The sequence below is a fragment of the Perca fluviatilis genome, chromosome 15 (genome assembly GCF_010015445.1).
Source record: "Perca fluviatilis chromosome 15, GENO_Pfluv_1.0, whole genome shotgun sequence".
In the NCBI taxonomy this organism is placed as follows: Eukaryota; Metazoa; Chordata; class Actinopteri; order Perciformes; family Percidae; genus Perca; species Perca fluviatilis.
In genome coordinates, this window is record NC_053126.1 from 1993302 (window position 1) to 2005748 (window position 12447).

At 41.6% G+C, this 12447-nt stretch overlaps 1 protein-coding gene across 1 annotated transcript in view; it reads right to left on the reverse strand.

Moving 5' to 3' along the window:
* Positions 1-11574: 11574 nt before the first annotated feature.
* LOC120574768 (choline transporter-like protein 2) overlaps positions 11575-12447 on the reverse strand; it is a 53764-nt gene continuing 52891 nt past the window's right edge. The window contains exon 22 of the mRNA XM_039825206.1: positions 11575-11825. Within this exon, the coding sequence (XP_039681140.1) occupies positions 11719-11825 (107 nt within the window). The 3' untranslated portion in view covers positions 11575-11718. The remainder of the gene's footprint in view (positions 11826-12447) is intronic.

The window sequence follows — 12447 nt, forward strand, 5'->3', positions numbered from 1 at the left end:
AGATCAAGAAAAAGTGATGCACAGAATTGCTTTCTATCAAGAGCGACAAGTATGTCATTAATTACTTTTGTAACAGCAGTAATGGTACTGTGCTTTTTCCTGAAGCCTGATTGCAGTTTAGAAAGGAGTTCATTTGAGTTTAAAAACTCTTTTATTTGGTCTGAAACAAGGGATTCTAAAATTTTTGACAAAACACACAAGTTAGATATAGGCCGGTAGTTAGTTAAAACTGCTGGATCACCTCCTTTAAACAAGGGAGTAACAAAAGCTGACTTCCAAACTGATGGTATTTCATTGTTTTGAATTGACAAATTAAAAAGAATCGTAAGGGGCTCTGCAACAAAATCAGCCGCCTTTTTCAAAAAGTAAGGCTCTATTAAATCTGGTCCAGGAGGTTTTCTGTGATCTAACGCTTTAAGAGCTCCGTGCACCTGCTGCACAGTAAAAGAAACAAAATTAAAAGGCTCTCCAGAAAACACTGGGGGGTCTATGCATGGAGTAACAGCGACTGCTCCTGTCGACTCGGACAGAGAACCAACTGATACAAAATGCTCATTAAAGCAATTTAAGACATCAACTCTGTCATAGACTGGGAGAGAGTTTTTTAAGACAAATTTTGGGAGGGCTTCATTACTTTTATTCACCGAGAGAGACTTGATGACTTTCCAGAATTTCTGTGGATTATTGAGGTTTTCACTTGTAACTGATAAATAATATTCTGATTTAGCCTTTTTGATAAGAGAGGTACATTTATTTCTTAGTTGTCTGAAAATGGTCCAGTCAGTGGCAGAATCACCATTTCTAGCTTTAGCCCATGCCACATTTCGTTGATGGATAATGTCTGACAACTCTGGAGAAAACCAAGGGTTTTCCCGTCCCTTCACTCTGTGCTTTGTCCAAGGAGCATGTTTATTTACAATTTTCTCAAAATTCTCCTTAAAAAGTGTCCAGGCAAGCTCAACGTCAGGCAACAGGCCTAACTGTCCCCAGTTAATCAAAGATAAATCATGATGATAGGCTTGTTCATTAAAGTTTTTCAAATTTCTCTTTCTAATAATTTGCGATTTACATTTGGGTATTTTACTGCCTCGCGAAGTAGCAATAACACAATGATCACTCAGATCATTACAAAAGACACCCGTGGATAAAAATTTATGAGGGACATTTGTTAGAATCAAGTCGATTAAAGTAGATTTATCTGGATTTTTGAGATTAGGCCTTGTAGGTACATTTACCAACTGGCTAAGACTGATAGAATCACAGAAAGATTTAAATTCATCAGAACCATCACTCAGCCAGTCCCAATTCAAGTCCCCGGCCAATAAAAGTTCCCTGTAGTTTAATCTGGATAAAAGAAGCTTTAAAGATGATAAAGCCTCCCTGGAGGCCGATGGAGGTCTATAACACCCCACAACAGTTATTGAAAGGGACTTAAATAACTCAACATTTAAGGCCAAAAACTCCATTTGCTTACAAAAAGACTCAGACAGAACAACTGATGCACCAAATCTTGACTTAACATAGATAGCTACGCAAATTATCTTCTTCGGCCTGTCACTGCGAAAAACATTATACCCATGCACATTTATATCTTCATTAGTAATTGATTTCGTCAACCATGTTTCCGAAATTATCACTCTGTCTGCATCTGTAGATTCAATCCAAATTCTAACCATGTCCATTTTGGGTAGTAAACTGCAAACATTAAGATGAACAAATTTAAGTCCAGGCATTGATTTAAATTCAGCAGGGGTCTGGACACATTGCAAACAGGGGCCAGGATTGGGCTGCACATTTCCAGATAGAAGTAGGAGTAGTGTAATAATCAATCTGCATTTCACAGTATATTTTGAAGCCGGCCTATCATATGCTGAAACCAGGCAATGCCTGTCATTAATTGAGAACAACAAATTATACAAAGCAAAAAAATTCTGCAGTTTAGGCAAATCCCAATACTGATCCATCCAGAAGTCCCGGTTCCAACTAAAGTTTAATGGTTCCTGGTGCATATCAATGCTGGTTTCTGTGCCACTATAGTAGGTTTCCTGTATGCCCACCATATTATTAAAACAACACACCCTAGGATCAATGCCCAGTTTCAAGTTCCAAGTGGCCAACAGGGATAAGAAAATTAAGAAAAATGCCATCGTCATTAATTTTCTAATAGTAAAGTTAACTAATAAAAGTACCAGTTTGTCTTGTAGAGTATGGCCCAGCTTCCAAAATGATGTTGCAGGTTTAGGCTGGTTAACCCAAGCTCCAGGAGAATGAAGCAGGCCAGGCCCGCTAGCCTAGCTCCAGGAGTATGTAGCAGGCTCAGGCTGGTTAGCCCAGGCTCCAAGAGAATGTAGCGGGCTCAGGCTAGTTTGCCCAAGCTCCAAGAGGATGTAGCAGGCTCAGGCTGATTAGCCTAAGCTCCAGGAGATGTAGCAGGCTCAGGCTGGTTAGCCCAAGCTCCAGGAGGATGTAACAGGCTCAGGCTAGTTTGCCCAAGCTCCAAGAGGATGTAGCAGGCTCAGGCTGGTTAGCCCAAGCTCCAGGAGGATGTAACAGGCTCAGGCTAGTTTGCCCAAGCTCCAAGAGGATGTAGCAGGCTCAGGCTGGTTAGCCTAAGCTCCAGGAGATGTAGCAGGCTCAGGCTGGTTAGCCCAAACTCCAGGAGGATGTAGCAGGCTCAGGCTAGTTTGCCCAAGCTCCAATGAGGATGTAGCAGGCTCAGGTTGGTTAGCCTAAGCTCCAGGAGATGTAACAGGCTCAGGCTGGCTAGCCCAAGCTCCAGGAGAATGTTGCAGGCTCAAGCCCGTTTGCCTAGCTCTGTTTAGCCTCGGCTAATAGGATCAGTTGGATCAGGCTCAGGTTAGCAAAGTTAGCTCAGAGCAGAGGTATAGTGTCATTTTTAAACTCATAGTAGTCCACAATCTTCTTAAAAGGTCAAGATGAAATTTCCATATAAATTAAATGTACAACTTAAAAGGAGTAAAATACTATGAAATCCATTTAAATGAAATCAATCCAGAGAGAGACACTGAGCAGACCTTAGACTAGCTGCCATCTTGGAATACTGAGAAATCCAGAGAGAGTTGTGTGGAGATAATAGTCTTAATTAGCTTTGTAGCAACTCATTTGGCAACAGCTTGAATGCAATGGAGGTTCATTAATATCAAAAAGCCCAATGAGGGCCTGGCTGGGGCCAGTCACAGACTGATGGCAGCATTAATGTAGAGCCCAATAGTTTCTGTGATAACAGAGTCATGGACAGATTCCACAGGGCCCTACATTAAGTCGGAGCTAAAAGCTAACTGGAGATTTGAAAATATGACTACGTCTAGGTATCCTAGTCTCGCTTTGCCAGATCCTCCTCCAAAGCGCGTTGAAGGAAGGTCTGGCTAGTCCACACAGCATTCTGGGATGGGAAGAAAACATGCTCTGGTTTAATGGCATTTCTTTAAACCAATCAGAATTGTCTTGGGCGGCATTAAACTTTGCACAGAGACGCTGCAAAATAGTCATGCGAGAGAAAACTGATTGGACAGATAGTCTAGCTAGCTGTCTGGATTTACCCTGCAGAGATCTGAGGAGCAGTTAACCATAGTCCTCACAAATCAACTAAATTTAAAATTCCCGGAAGTGGAACCCGAAGGACATACAGTAGACTAAGGTATCCAACTGTTTAATATTAGTCAACGTTTCGGTGATAGACCATCTTCAAGCAAATGTTTCATCCCTAGAAGCCATCTTTTGTAGGTGGTGATTGGTTTTGTGCACCAATCAACCACTTCCACATGAAATCAGGCATTCACATTATTTACTATAGATAGAGCTTAAACTTAAATACAACACTCTTTATAGAAACCATAACAATATATAGCATACCAGAGCAACCCATAGTAGATGGATGTCGATTCCTGTATAATTAATGCACACAAAAAATTATGTAAAGTATTCATAGACAGACATATTTCCAAAAACCTTATCCATTAATAGACAAATGGATGGAAAACATTGTTCTCACGAAATCCACCAGGCTTGAAATACACTGTGGGAAACACTGCTGATGGGTACCGGGCCCTAGGTCTCCAGAACCGAGCCCTGGCCCACCTCTTTCAAGTGGGCCAGGGCAGTGTTTAGCACTCTGTGCCCAGGGCACGGTACGGACCGATCACACTAGTCAAACCAACCTGACTTTGGGGTCAAACGTGCTCGGGCAAGTGTGAGTACCAGTGGTGTAATCTAATGTATTGTAGTGGGTATACTGTACTGTATATATACACTCACCTGAAGGATTATTAGGAACACCTGTAAGATTTCTCGTTAATGCAATTATCTAATCAACCAATCACATTGCAGCTGCTTCAATGCATTTAGGGGTGTGGTCCAGGTCTAGACTATCTCCTGAACTCCAAACTGAATGTCAGAATGGGAAAGAAAGGTGATCTAAGCAACTCTGAGCGTGGCATGGTTGTTGGTGCCAGACGGGCTGGTCTGCTCAGTTACTGGGATTCTCACCCACAACCATTTCTAGGGTTTACAAAGAATGGTGTGAAAAAGTAAAAACATCCAGTATGCTGCAGTCCTGGGGGGCCAAAATGCCTTGTTGATGCTAGAGGTCAGAGGAGAATGGGCCGACTGATTCCAGCTGATAGAAGATCAACTTTGACTCAAATAACCACTCGTTACAACCAAGGTATGCAGCAAAGCATTTGTGAAGCCACAACACAAACAACCTTGAACAGGACAATGAGTTCACTGTACTAAAATGGCCCCCACAGTCACCAGATCTCAACCCAATAGAACATCTTTGGGATGTGGTGGAACGGGAGCTTCATGCCCTGGATGTGCATCCCCCAAATCTCCATCAACTGCAAGACCCTATCCTCTCAATATGGGCCAACATTTCTAAAGAATGCTTCCAGCACCTTGTTGAATCAATGCCACCAAGAATTAAGGCAGTTCTGAAGGTGAAAGGGGGTCAAACACGGTATTAGTATGGTGTTCCTAATGATCCTTTAGTGAGTGTACTGCGTATCACGTAGACTACACCACTGGTGAGTACGCCCTTTTGGTATCAACTTCACAATCTGACCAACCTGTCGCTGAAAGTGAAAAACGTTTTTTCCAAAATGTAGCATTTCTGTGTGTCGTAATGTGATGTATACTCATGCATCACGCACCACACAGGACAGTGGTCATGGTTAAATGTTTTGTATTCTCAATGGCACTGAAACAAACAGCTGACACAAGTGACGTTCATGTTGCGTCTTCACCTAAAATCTTGACACAGATTTGGTTTCCATTATCCAGCCAGAACAGCCGCTTTTAATCCTCTGATTCCTTCAGGTGTTTCTTTGTTGATAGCGCTGGCATCGTTTAATTGGCCCAAAACACAAATTTGTCACTGGACAATGTGGGCCAACACCTACACCTGGGGCACGTTCAATCTCAGACATGTTTCTGCGGAACGGTGTCTAACGGTGTGCAGCAGCTTTGAGATATACTGTACAGGCCAAAAGTTTGGACACACCTTCTCATTCAATGCATTTCCTTTATTTTCATGACTATTTACATTGTAGATTCTCACTGAAGGCATCAAAACTATGAATGAACACATATGGAATGATGTACTTAACAAAAAAGTGTGAAATAACTGAAAACATGTCTTATATTTTAGATTCTTCAAAGTAGCCACCCTTTGATTTTTTTGATAACTCTGCAAACCCTTGGTGTTCTCTCAATGAGCTTCATGAGGTAGTCACCTGAAATGGTTTTACCTTCACAGGTGAGCTTTGTCAGGGTTCATTAGTGGAATTTATTTCCTTATTAATAAAAAAGCAAAGGGTGGCTACTTTGAAGAATCTAAAATATAAGACATGTTTTCAGTTATTTCACACTTTTTTCTTAAGTACATAATTCCATATGTGTTCATTCATAGTTTTGATGCCTTCAGTGAGAATCTACAATGTAAATAGTCATGAAAATAAAAAGGAAATGCATTGAATGAGAAGGTGTGTCCAAACTTTTGGCCTGTACTGTACGTTGTCTCTCGTTTATTGGCTGTGTCACAGGTCAGCAGAGACTGTAAACTTGTGGTAATAAAAAGGCAGAGCTTTTGCGTGCACAACAGGTTGTTCAACGCACCCACGTTTCAGTTAAAGATTATTTTTTTGGGACTTTTCCGCCTTTAATTTGACAGGACAGCTAGGTGAGAAAGGGGAGAGAGAGAGAGAGAGATAGAGGGGGGGGGAAGACATGCAGGAAATCATCACAAGTGGGATTTGAACCCTGGACCTCTGCATCGAAGCATAAACCTCTCAGTATACGTGCGCCTGCTCTACCCACTGACCAACCCGGCCACTCGTTGCTACGTTTTGTCGGGGCTGAACGGGGCCCTGCTATTAAAGGATAACTACCGTTTTTTTCAACCTGGACCCTATGTTCCTGTGTTTCTGTGTCTAATTGTGTTTTATGTTTTTCGATCATGTGTTTTATGTACTTTGATCATGTTGCTTTGCATGACTAGACTATGCACGGTGTCCAAGACAAATTTCCCAGTGATGGGACTAATAAAGTATAAAGTATAAGTAAGTGACTGATGGGAACAACAACCTCTGACAATGGTCCAGTATTAAGAGAGATCGCTGCAGTCAGCGGTGGCGAAACAAGCTACGATCTAAGTTAATAGGGCAACTGTCCAGTTTGTATTTATGTTCACAAAAGTGCTTGTTTAGCCGCTGACAGACTCAGATTATTATTCTAAGTGTCTGAAATGATGGGAAAGTGTTTCCCAATGAGTCCCAGATAGATAGATAGATAGATAGATAGATAGATAGATAGATAGATAGATAGATAGATAGATAGACAGATAGAGGTCCCAGTAGCTTACATACATCACAATCAGGATGATAAAAAAGCAAATCCACATGAATAATATGGGCAATAAAAGGAAAAATACTAAACCAAATAAAAAATAAATAATCCACATGAATGCATTAGGGGATGTATAATCATGAGAGGCTTGCAGTGACAGGGCAGGGACTGACCCTGGGATTCAGACCCAGCATGGTAAGGTGCTCTATGACAGTGTGCTCCCATCAGAAAAGAATACAGTAAGTCAAAAATCTCAGACAATTCGGAGAGTTAGGTCCCTGGATTCAAAAGAATTGAAAGACTTCAGAGGAAGGCTGACGCAGAGTGGCTACAGCAGTGGTAAGGAATGCAGACAGACAGTTCCTTATCAAAACAGAACAAGAGACAAATACCTTCTGAGACCCATGACCGGGGCTTGCCTTTCAGGCTAAGCATAAAGATAAACTTCACTGACAGTATGCTCATCGCTTCAGCACATTTGGATTCGGCTAAAATAAACCAGAACGGTAACATAAATCATAAAGTTAAAGGTCCCAGTGTGTAACGTGTTAAGTGGTTTATTCTCAAATATCTGGGTTGCCCCGTTCACCAAGTTTTTCATGAATATTTACCTCCACCATCAACTCCAAGTCTTCCTATTGGCTGGAAATTTAACATTAGCGTTGGCATGAACTGGGGTAGATGCTCCATAATGATGCACCATCTGGAAATACATTAGCTGGTAAGAGACATACAGGACATACTGCTCCACCTGTCTGTCTGTCTGTCTGTCTGTCTGTGTGTGTTCTCGTTTAACTACATTTGTGGGGTCCAAAAACCAGGAGTCCAGTATACTTGTGGGGTCCGGACAGCTTTGTGGGGCCAAAATGCTGGACCCCACAAGTTTAAAGGGCTGTTTGAGGGTTAAGACTTGGTTTTAGGATTAGGGATAGAATTAGGTTATGGTTAGGGTGAGGGTAAGGGTTAAGGTTAGACATTTAGTTGTGATGGTTAAGGTTAGGGTAAGGGTTAAGGTTAGGCATTTAGTTGTGATGGTTAAGGTTAGGGTAAGGGTTAAGGTTAGGCATTCAGTTGTGATGGTTAAGGTTAGGGTAAGGGTTAAGGTTAGGCATTTAGTTGTGATGGTTAAGGTTAGGGTAAGGGTTAAGGTTAGACATTTAGTTGTGATGGTTAAGGTTAGGGTAAGGGTTAAGGTTAGGCATTTAGTTGTGATGGTTAAGGTGAGGGTAAGGGGCTAGGGAATGTATTATGTCAATGACGGGTCCCCACAAAGATAGTGAAACACACTATGTATGTATGTATGTATGTGTGTGTGTGTGTGTGTGTGTGTGTGTGTGTGTGTGTGTGTGTCTCAAGTTTATGCTTACGTAATGCATGACTCAAGAGGATTTCATGCATGAATTCATGCAGGATCAAGCAAAGCAAATGAAAAAGCAATGCATGGAAAAAGAAAGTAAAACACTTTTGGTCACCGGCCAGAATCCAGACACCAATATTAATAATCGTCCTCAGTAATTCAACAGTGTCTATCCTCTTTAAAGATCTTTTTTGGGGGGGCATTTTAAGCCTTTATTCGACAGGAAAAGGGGAAAGAGGCGGAATGATACACAGCAAAGGGCTGCAGGTCAGAATCAATCCCATGGCCGCGAGGATCGAGCCTCTGTATATGGTGCACACGCTCTACCAGGTGAATTTCACGTACAAATGCTTGAAATAGAAACACACTGGAGGTATTATTCACATGTTTTCAGAGCTGCCAGGGCCACAGCGGCACAAGTGCATAGCAGGCATCTCAAGGACTCCTCCAGCTCTCCTGCTAATGACTCAGCCACTCCGGCTGTTCAGGTGTCCTTCACCAGGAACAGCTTCTTTCCACAAGCCATCACCACACTGAACATCGTCACCGCACGCACGCACACACATTCACACCTTCACATACGGACCATGTGCAATAATCAGTACTTTTAGTGTGTATATTTCTTTCTAATTCTGTGTGTACGTACATTTTGTGTGTTCATTTCCTTCTAAATGGTTGTTTTACTATTTATTTATTTATTGTCTTTTAGATTCAGATTTATAACACTGGGTGAACTGATGCTAAAAATTAAATTGTTCATTTGCACAATGACAAATCGTCCGATCAGGATTTTTTTTTTAACCAGCCTACATGCCTCGTTAACCACTCAGGTTCTCTGACGTAAAAACTGCCAAGAAAACCAGCACCTGTTGTGACTCGACAGCTGAATTTAAGCTCACTGTTTGACTGTAAACTAAATTAAATAGCCTTGGGACGCTGACGATGCAAATGACCCGGCTGTGTCGTTTGTATATTGTTGGAGTAGATTGTGCAAAGGTTAAAACTATATAGGCTAAATAAACATAACCTTTAGGAGGGGTGCGGCATCATCCTGTTCCTTTTAAAAGAGACACCATTCCAGGGGGAGGGGGGAAGAAACACAATAAATCGGGGGTAACGTTACACAAGTCACTGAAAAATAATGGCTCAATTTTGATCACAGGATGTAGAGTTGGATCACAAAATGTAGCTCAAAACATTAGCCTTCACTGTCAGCCAATGGCACGTGGTTCTCCAGCCTTGTTCTCGTCGTATATGTTGATTCTTAGTGGGGGGGGGGTGGGTGTCTCTTTTGGTTTTTGGCTACAAACTCCATGAACATAATCTTTGTAAATCTTGACAATCACTCCTCATGAAGAACCAAGCAGGCCTGCGTTGTTGCACCATCCAAGGTCTATATAAAAGAGACTTCAGATACAGTATTAGGGGACCACTAAGGCCTATATAAAAGAGACTTCAGATACAGTATTAGGGGACCACTAAGGCCTATATAAAAGAGACTTCAGATACAGTATTAGGGGACCACTAAGGTCTATATAAAAGAGACTTCAGATACAGTATTAGGGGACCACTAAGGTCTATATAAAAGAGACTTCAGATACAGTATTAGGGGACCACTAAAGGTCTATATAAAAGACTTCAGATACAGTATTAGGGGACCACTAAGGTCTATATAAAAGACTTCAGATACAGTATTAGGGGACCACTAAGGTCTATATAAAAGCATCCAAAGAGGACCATGTCATGGGACCTTTAAATGCAAAATGAGTGAAAAAACTGAAAAAAAATGTCCACTATGCTGGCGGTAGAAGTTAAGCATTTGGGATGGAAATGAATAACTGGTTAAAAAGGAAAGACATCCTCATACAATTGTGTACAAAACTACGTTTATTTCAAATACCTTTTCAATTCAACTCAATAATAAAACAAGCACCAAAGCATAAGCGTAAAACATACATTTAGCTTCTGTTCATATTTCTCTCCATATGGTTGCTGATAAAAAGTTGCACCAAAGCATCAGATTCTTTATGCAAGGGTCTAATAACTGTAGTATGTAAATGACCTCCACTTATCACGAGTGGCAGTGTTATGGCTTTGGTAACAAGGTTAAATATGTATTCAAAAAGGGAAGATTACATAATGATAAAAGCGCCGAGACATATTGAAACAACCTTAGTAAGCTTACCTTCATGTACAAAATAAAACATGCTCAAATTAAAGCTGCGTCTTTGATAAAATAAAAATGTGCAACATACTTAAAATAATGTGTTTGGATGTTAACTGCATTCAAAATATAAACAAAAGCCACAAAGTTATAAATTGAAAACCAGACATAAGAAATGTGGGAATCAAACGTTTGGTAGTAACAATATATATATATGACACTACTGATTGTCACCTTGAAGGCCACTGGTGACCAATGGCGTTCAGTTTTTAGCTGGTTCCTCAGTTGGTTTCTTGGGGACCGCCCATTTCTCCGATGCTCCATTGTTCTGACCTGTCAATCTCAAAATTCCCTTTGGTCCTACATCCAATTGGTGGTGAAATTACAAATCCTACTATGGCCATGCCAAAACCTGCCCTACGGAACAGCTTGATTGGTTGGGATTAGGCATTTGACCTCGAGTGGTTAAGGTTAGGATAGCCGATTGGTTAAGGAGGTTGGACCTGTACCAATGGGTGGTACGTTACCTTGCGTAAGCATGGACACTTGGTCAATAAATGCTACTGAAGGACAGGTCTTAGCGTGGCCATAGTTGGATTCGTACGCCACCAACGGGACATCAGACTAGTGGGCTGTAGGACCAAAGGGAATTTTTCGGGTTATGGACCTTTTACACAGCAGACATGTTGACTTGTCACAGTAGGAGAAGCACAGCTGAGATTGATCACCTTAACGATGGATCAGTTCCATCAAGTGTCCCAGTAAGATATTTCAGTGGGTCAGCATGCTCAATAGACCTTTTTTCATAGCAGACATGTTGACATGTCATAGTCTGAGCAGCACAGGTGTATTCAAACAAATTACTGATGGCTGCATTCCACTTAGGAGAGGTCCTGGTATTAAACCATTACTGATGGCTGCATTCCACTTAGGAGAGGTCCTGGTATTGTTCATGCTGACTCACTGAAATATCTTACTGGGACTCTTGATGGAACTGAGCCATCGTTAAGGTTATCAATCTCAGCTGTGCTTTTCCTACTATGACAAGTGAAGATGTCTGCTTTGTAAAAGGTCTATACCAGGGTCTCTCCTAAGTGGAATGCAGCCATCAGTAATGGTTTAATACCAGGGTCTCTCCTAAGTGGAATGCAGCCATCAGTAATGGTTTAATACCAGGACCTCTCCTAAGTGGAATGCAGCCATCATTAATGGGTTTTGAATACACCTGTGCTGTTCCTACTATGACAAGTCAACATGTCTGCTGTGAAAAAAGGTCTATTGAGCGGTTGGAACAAGGGAGCATGGGAGAAATGACACGGCACCCCCCAGTTCTTTACTGTGCCGGCTCCTTCTTGTTCTTCTTATTCAGGACTTTTCGGAGGCTCTCGGGCATCAGGTAGGGCCGCTCTGCGCTGCCATCGTTCCTCTCCAGATCCTCCACTGGAAAAGAGATTCCAAAAAAAAGAAAAATTGGTAATAAACAAATAATAAAAAAGGTCATAGGAGCCACAGAGTATATATGAGACATTTTAGCTTTTAACAGCCACTGAGTACTTAAAGATGCAGTAGGTAAGTCTTATAAAACTACCTTTCTGTCACATTTGCTGAAACTGACCTTATGTTCCAGTAGAACTACATGATTTATGTAATATAAAATAAATCCAGCTCCTCTGGCACCACCTACAGCCTGTAGTGCCATTGGCAAAATTCCCCGGTTGATTTTCTCCAATCAGGGCCACAGGGGGCGGGATCTATCTGCCTGTCAATCACTGCTCATGCACGCACATATATAGCGTTCTCCCCTCCCCCTTCTCCCGTGCACGAGCTGCAGGAAAGTTTCCCAAAATTCGGGTGAATATTGGAGAGGCTTTTCAGAGGTGGCGTGAGCTTCAGGATTTTAAAGATCTGAAGAACGATGCAGGTGTAGCCACATTTCTTCTCAACAGGTAACATAATTACCACGAATGGTTTATCTTTCACTTGGTTATTAGTAGTCAGAAGTCCTCAAAGCTACGATGGTGAGGATGATAGTAACGTTAGCACAGTGGTCGGTCTGATGTGA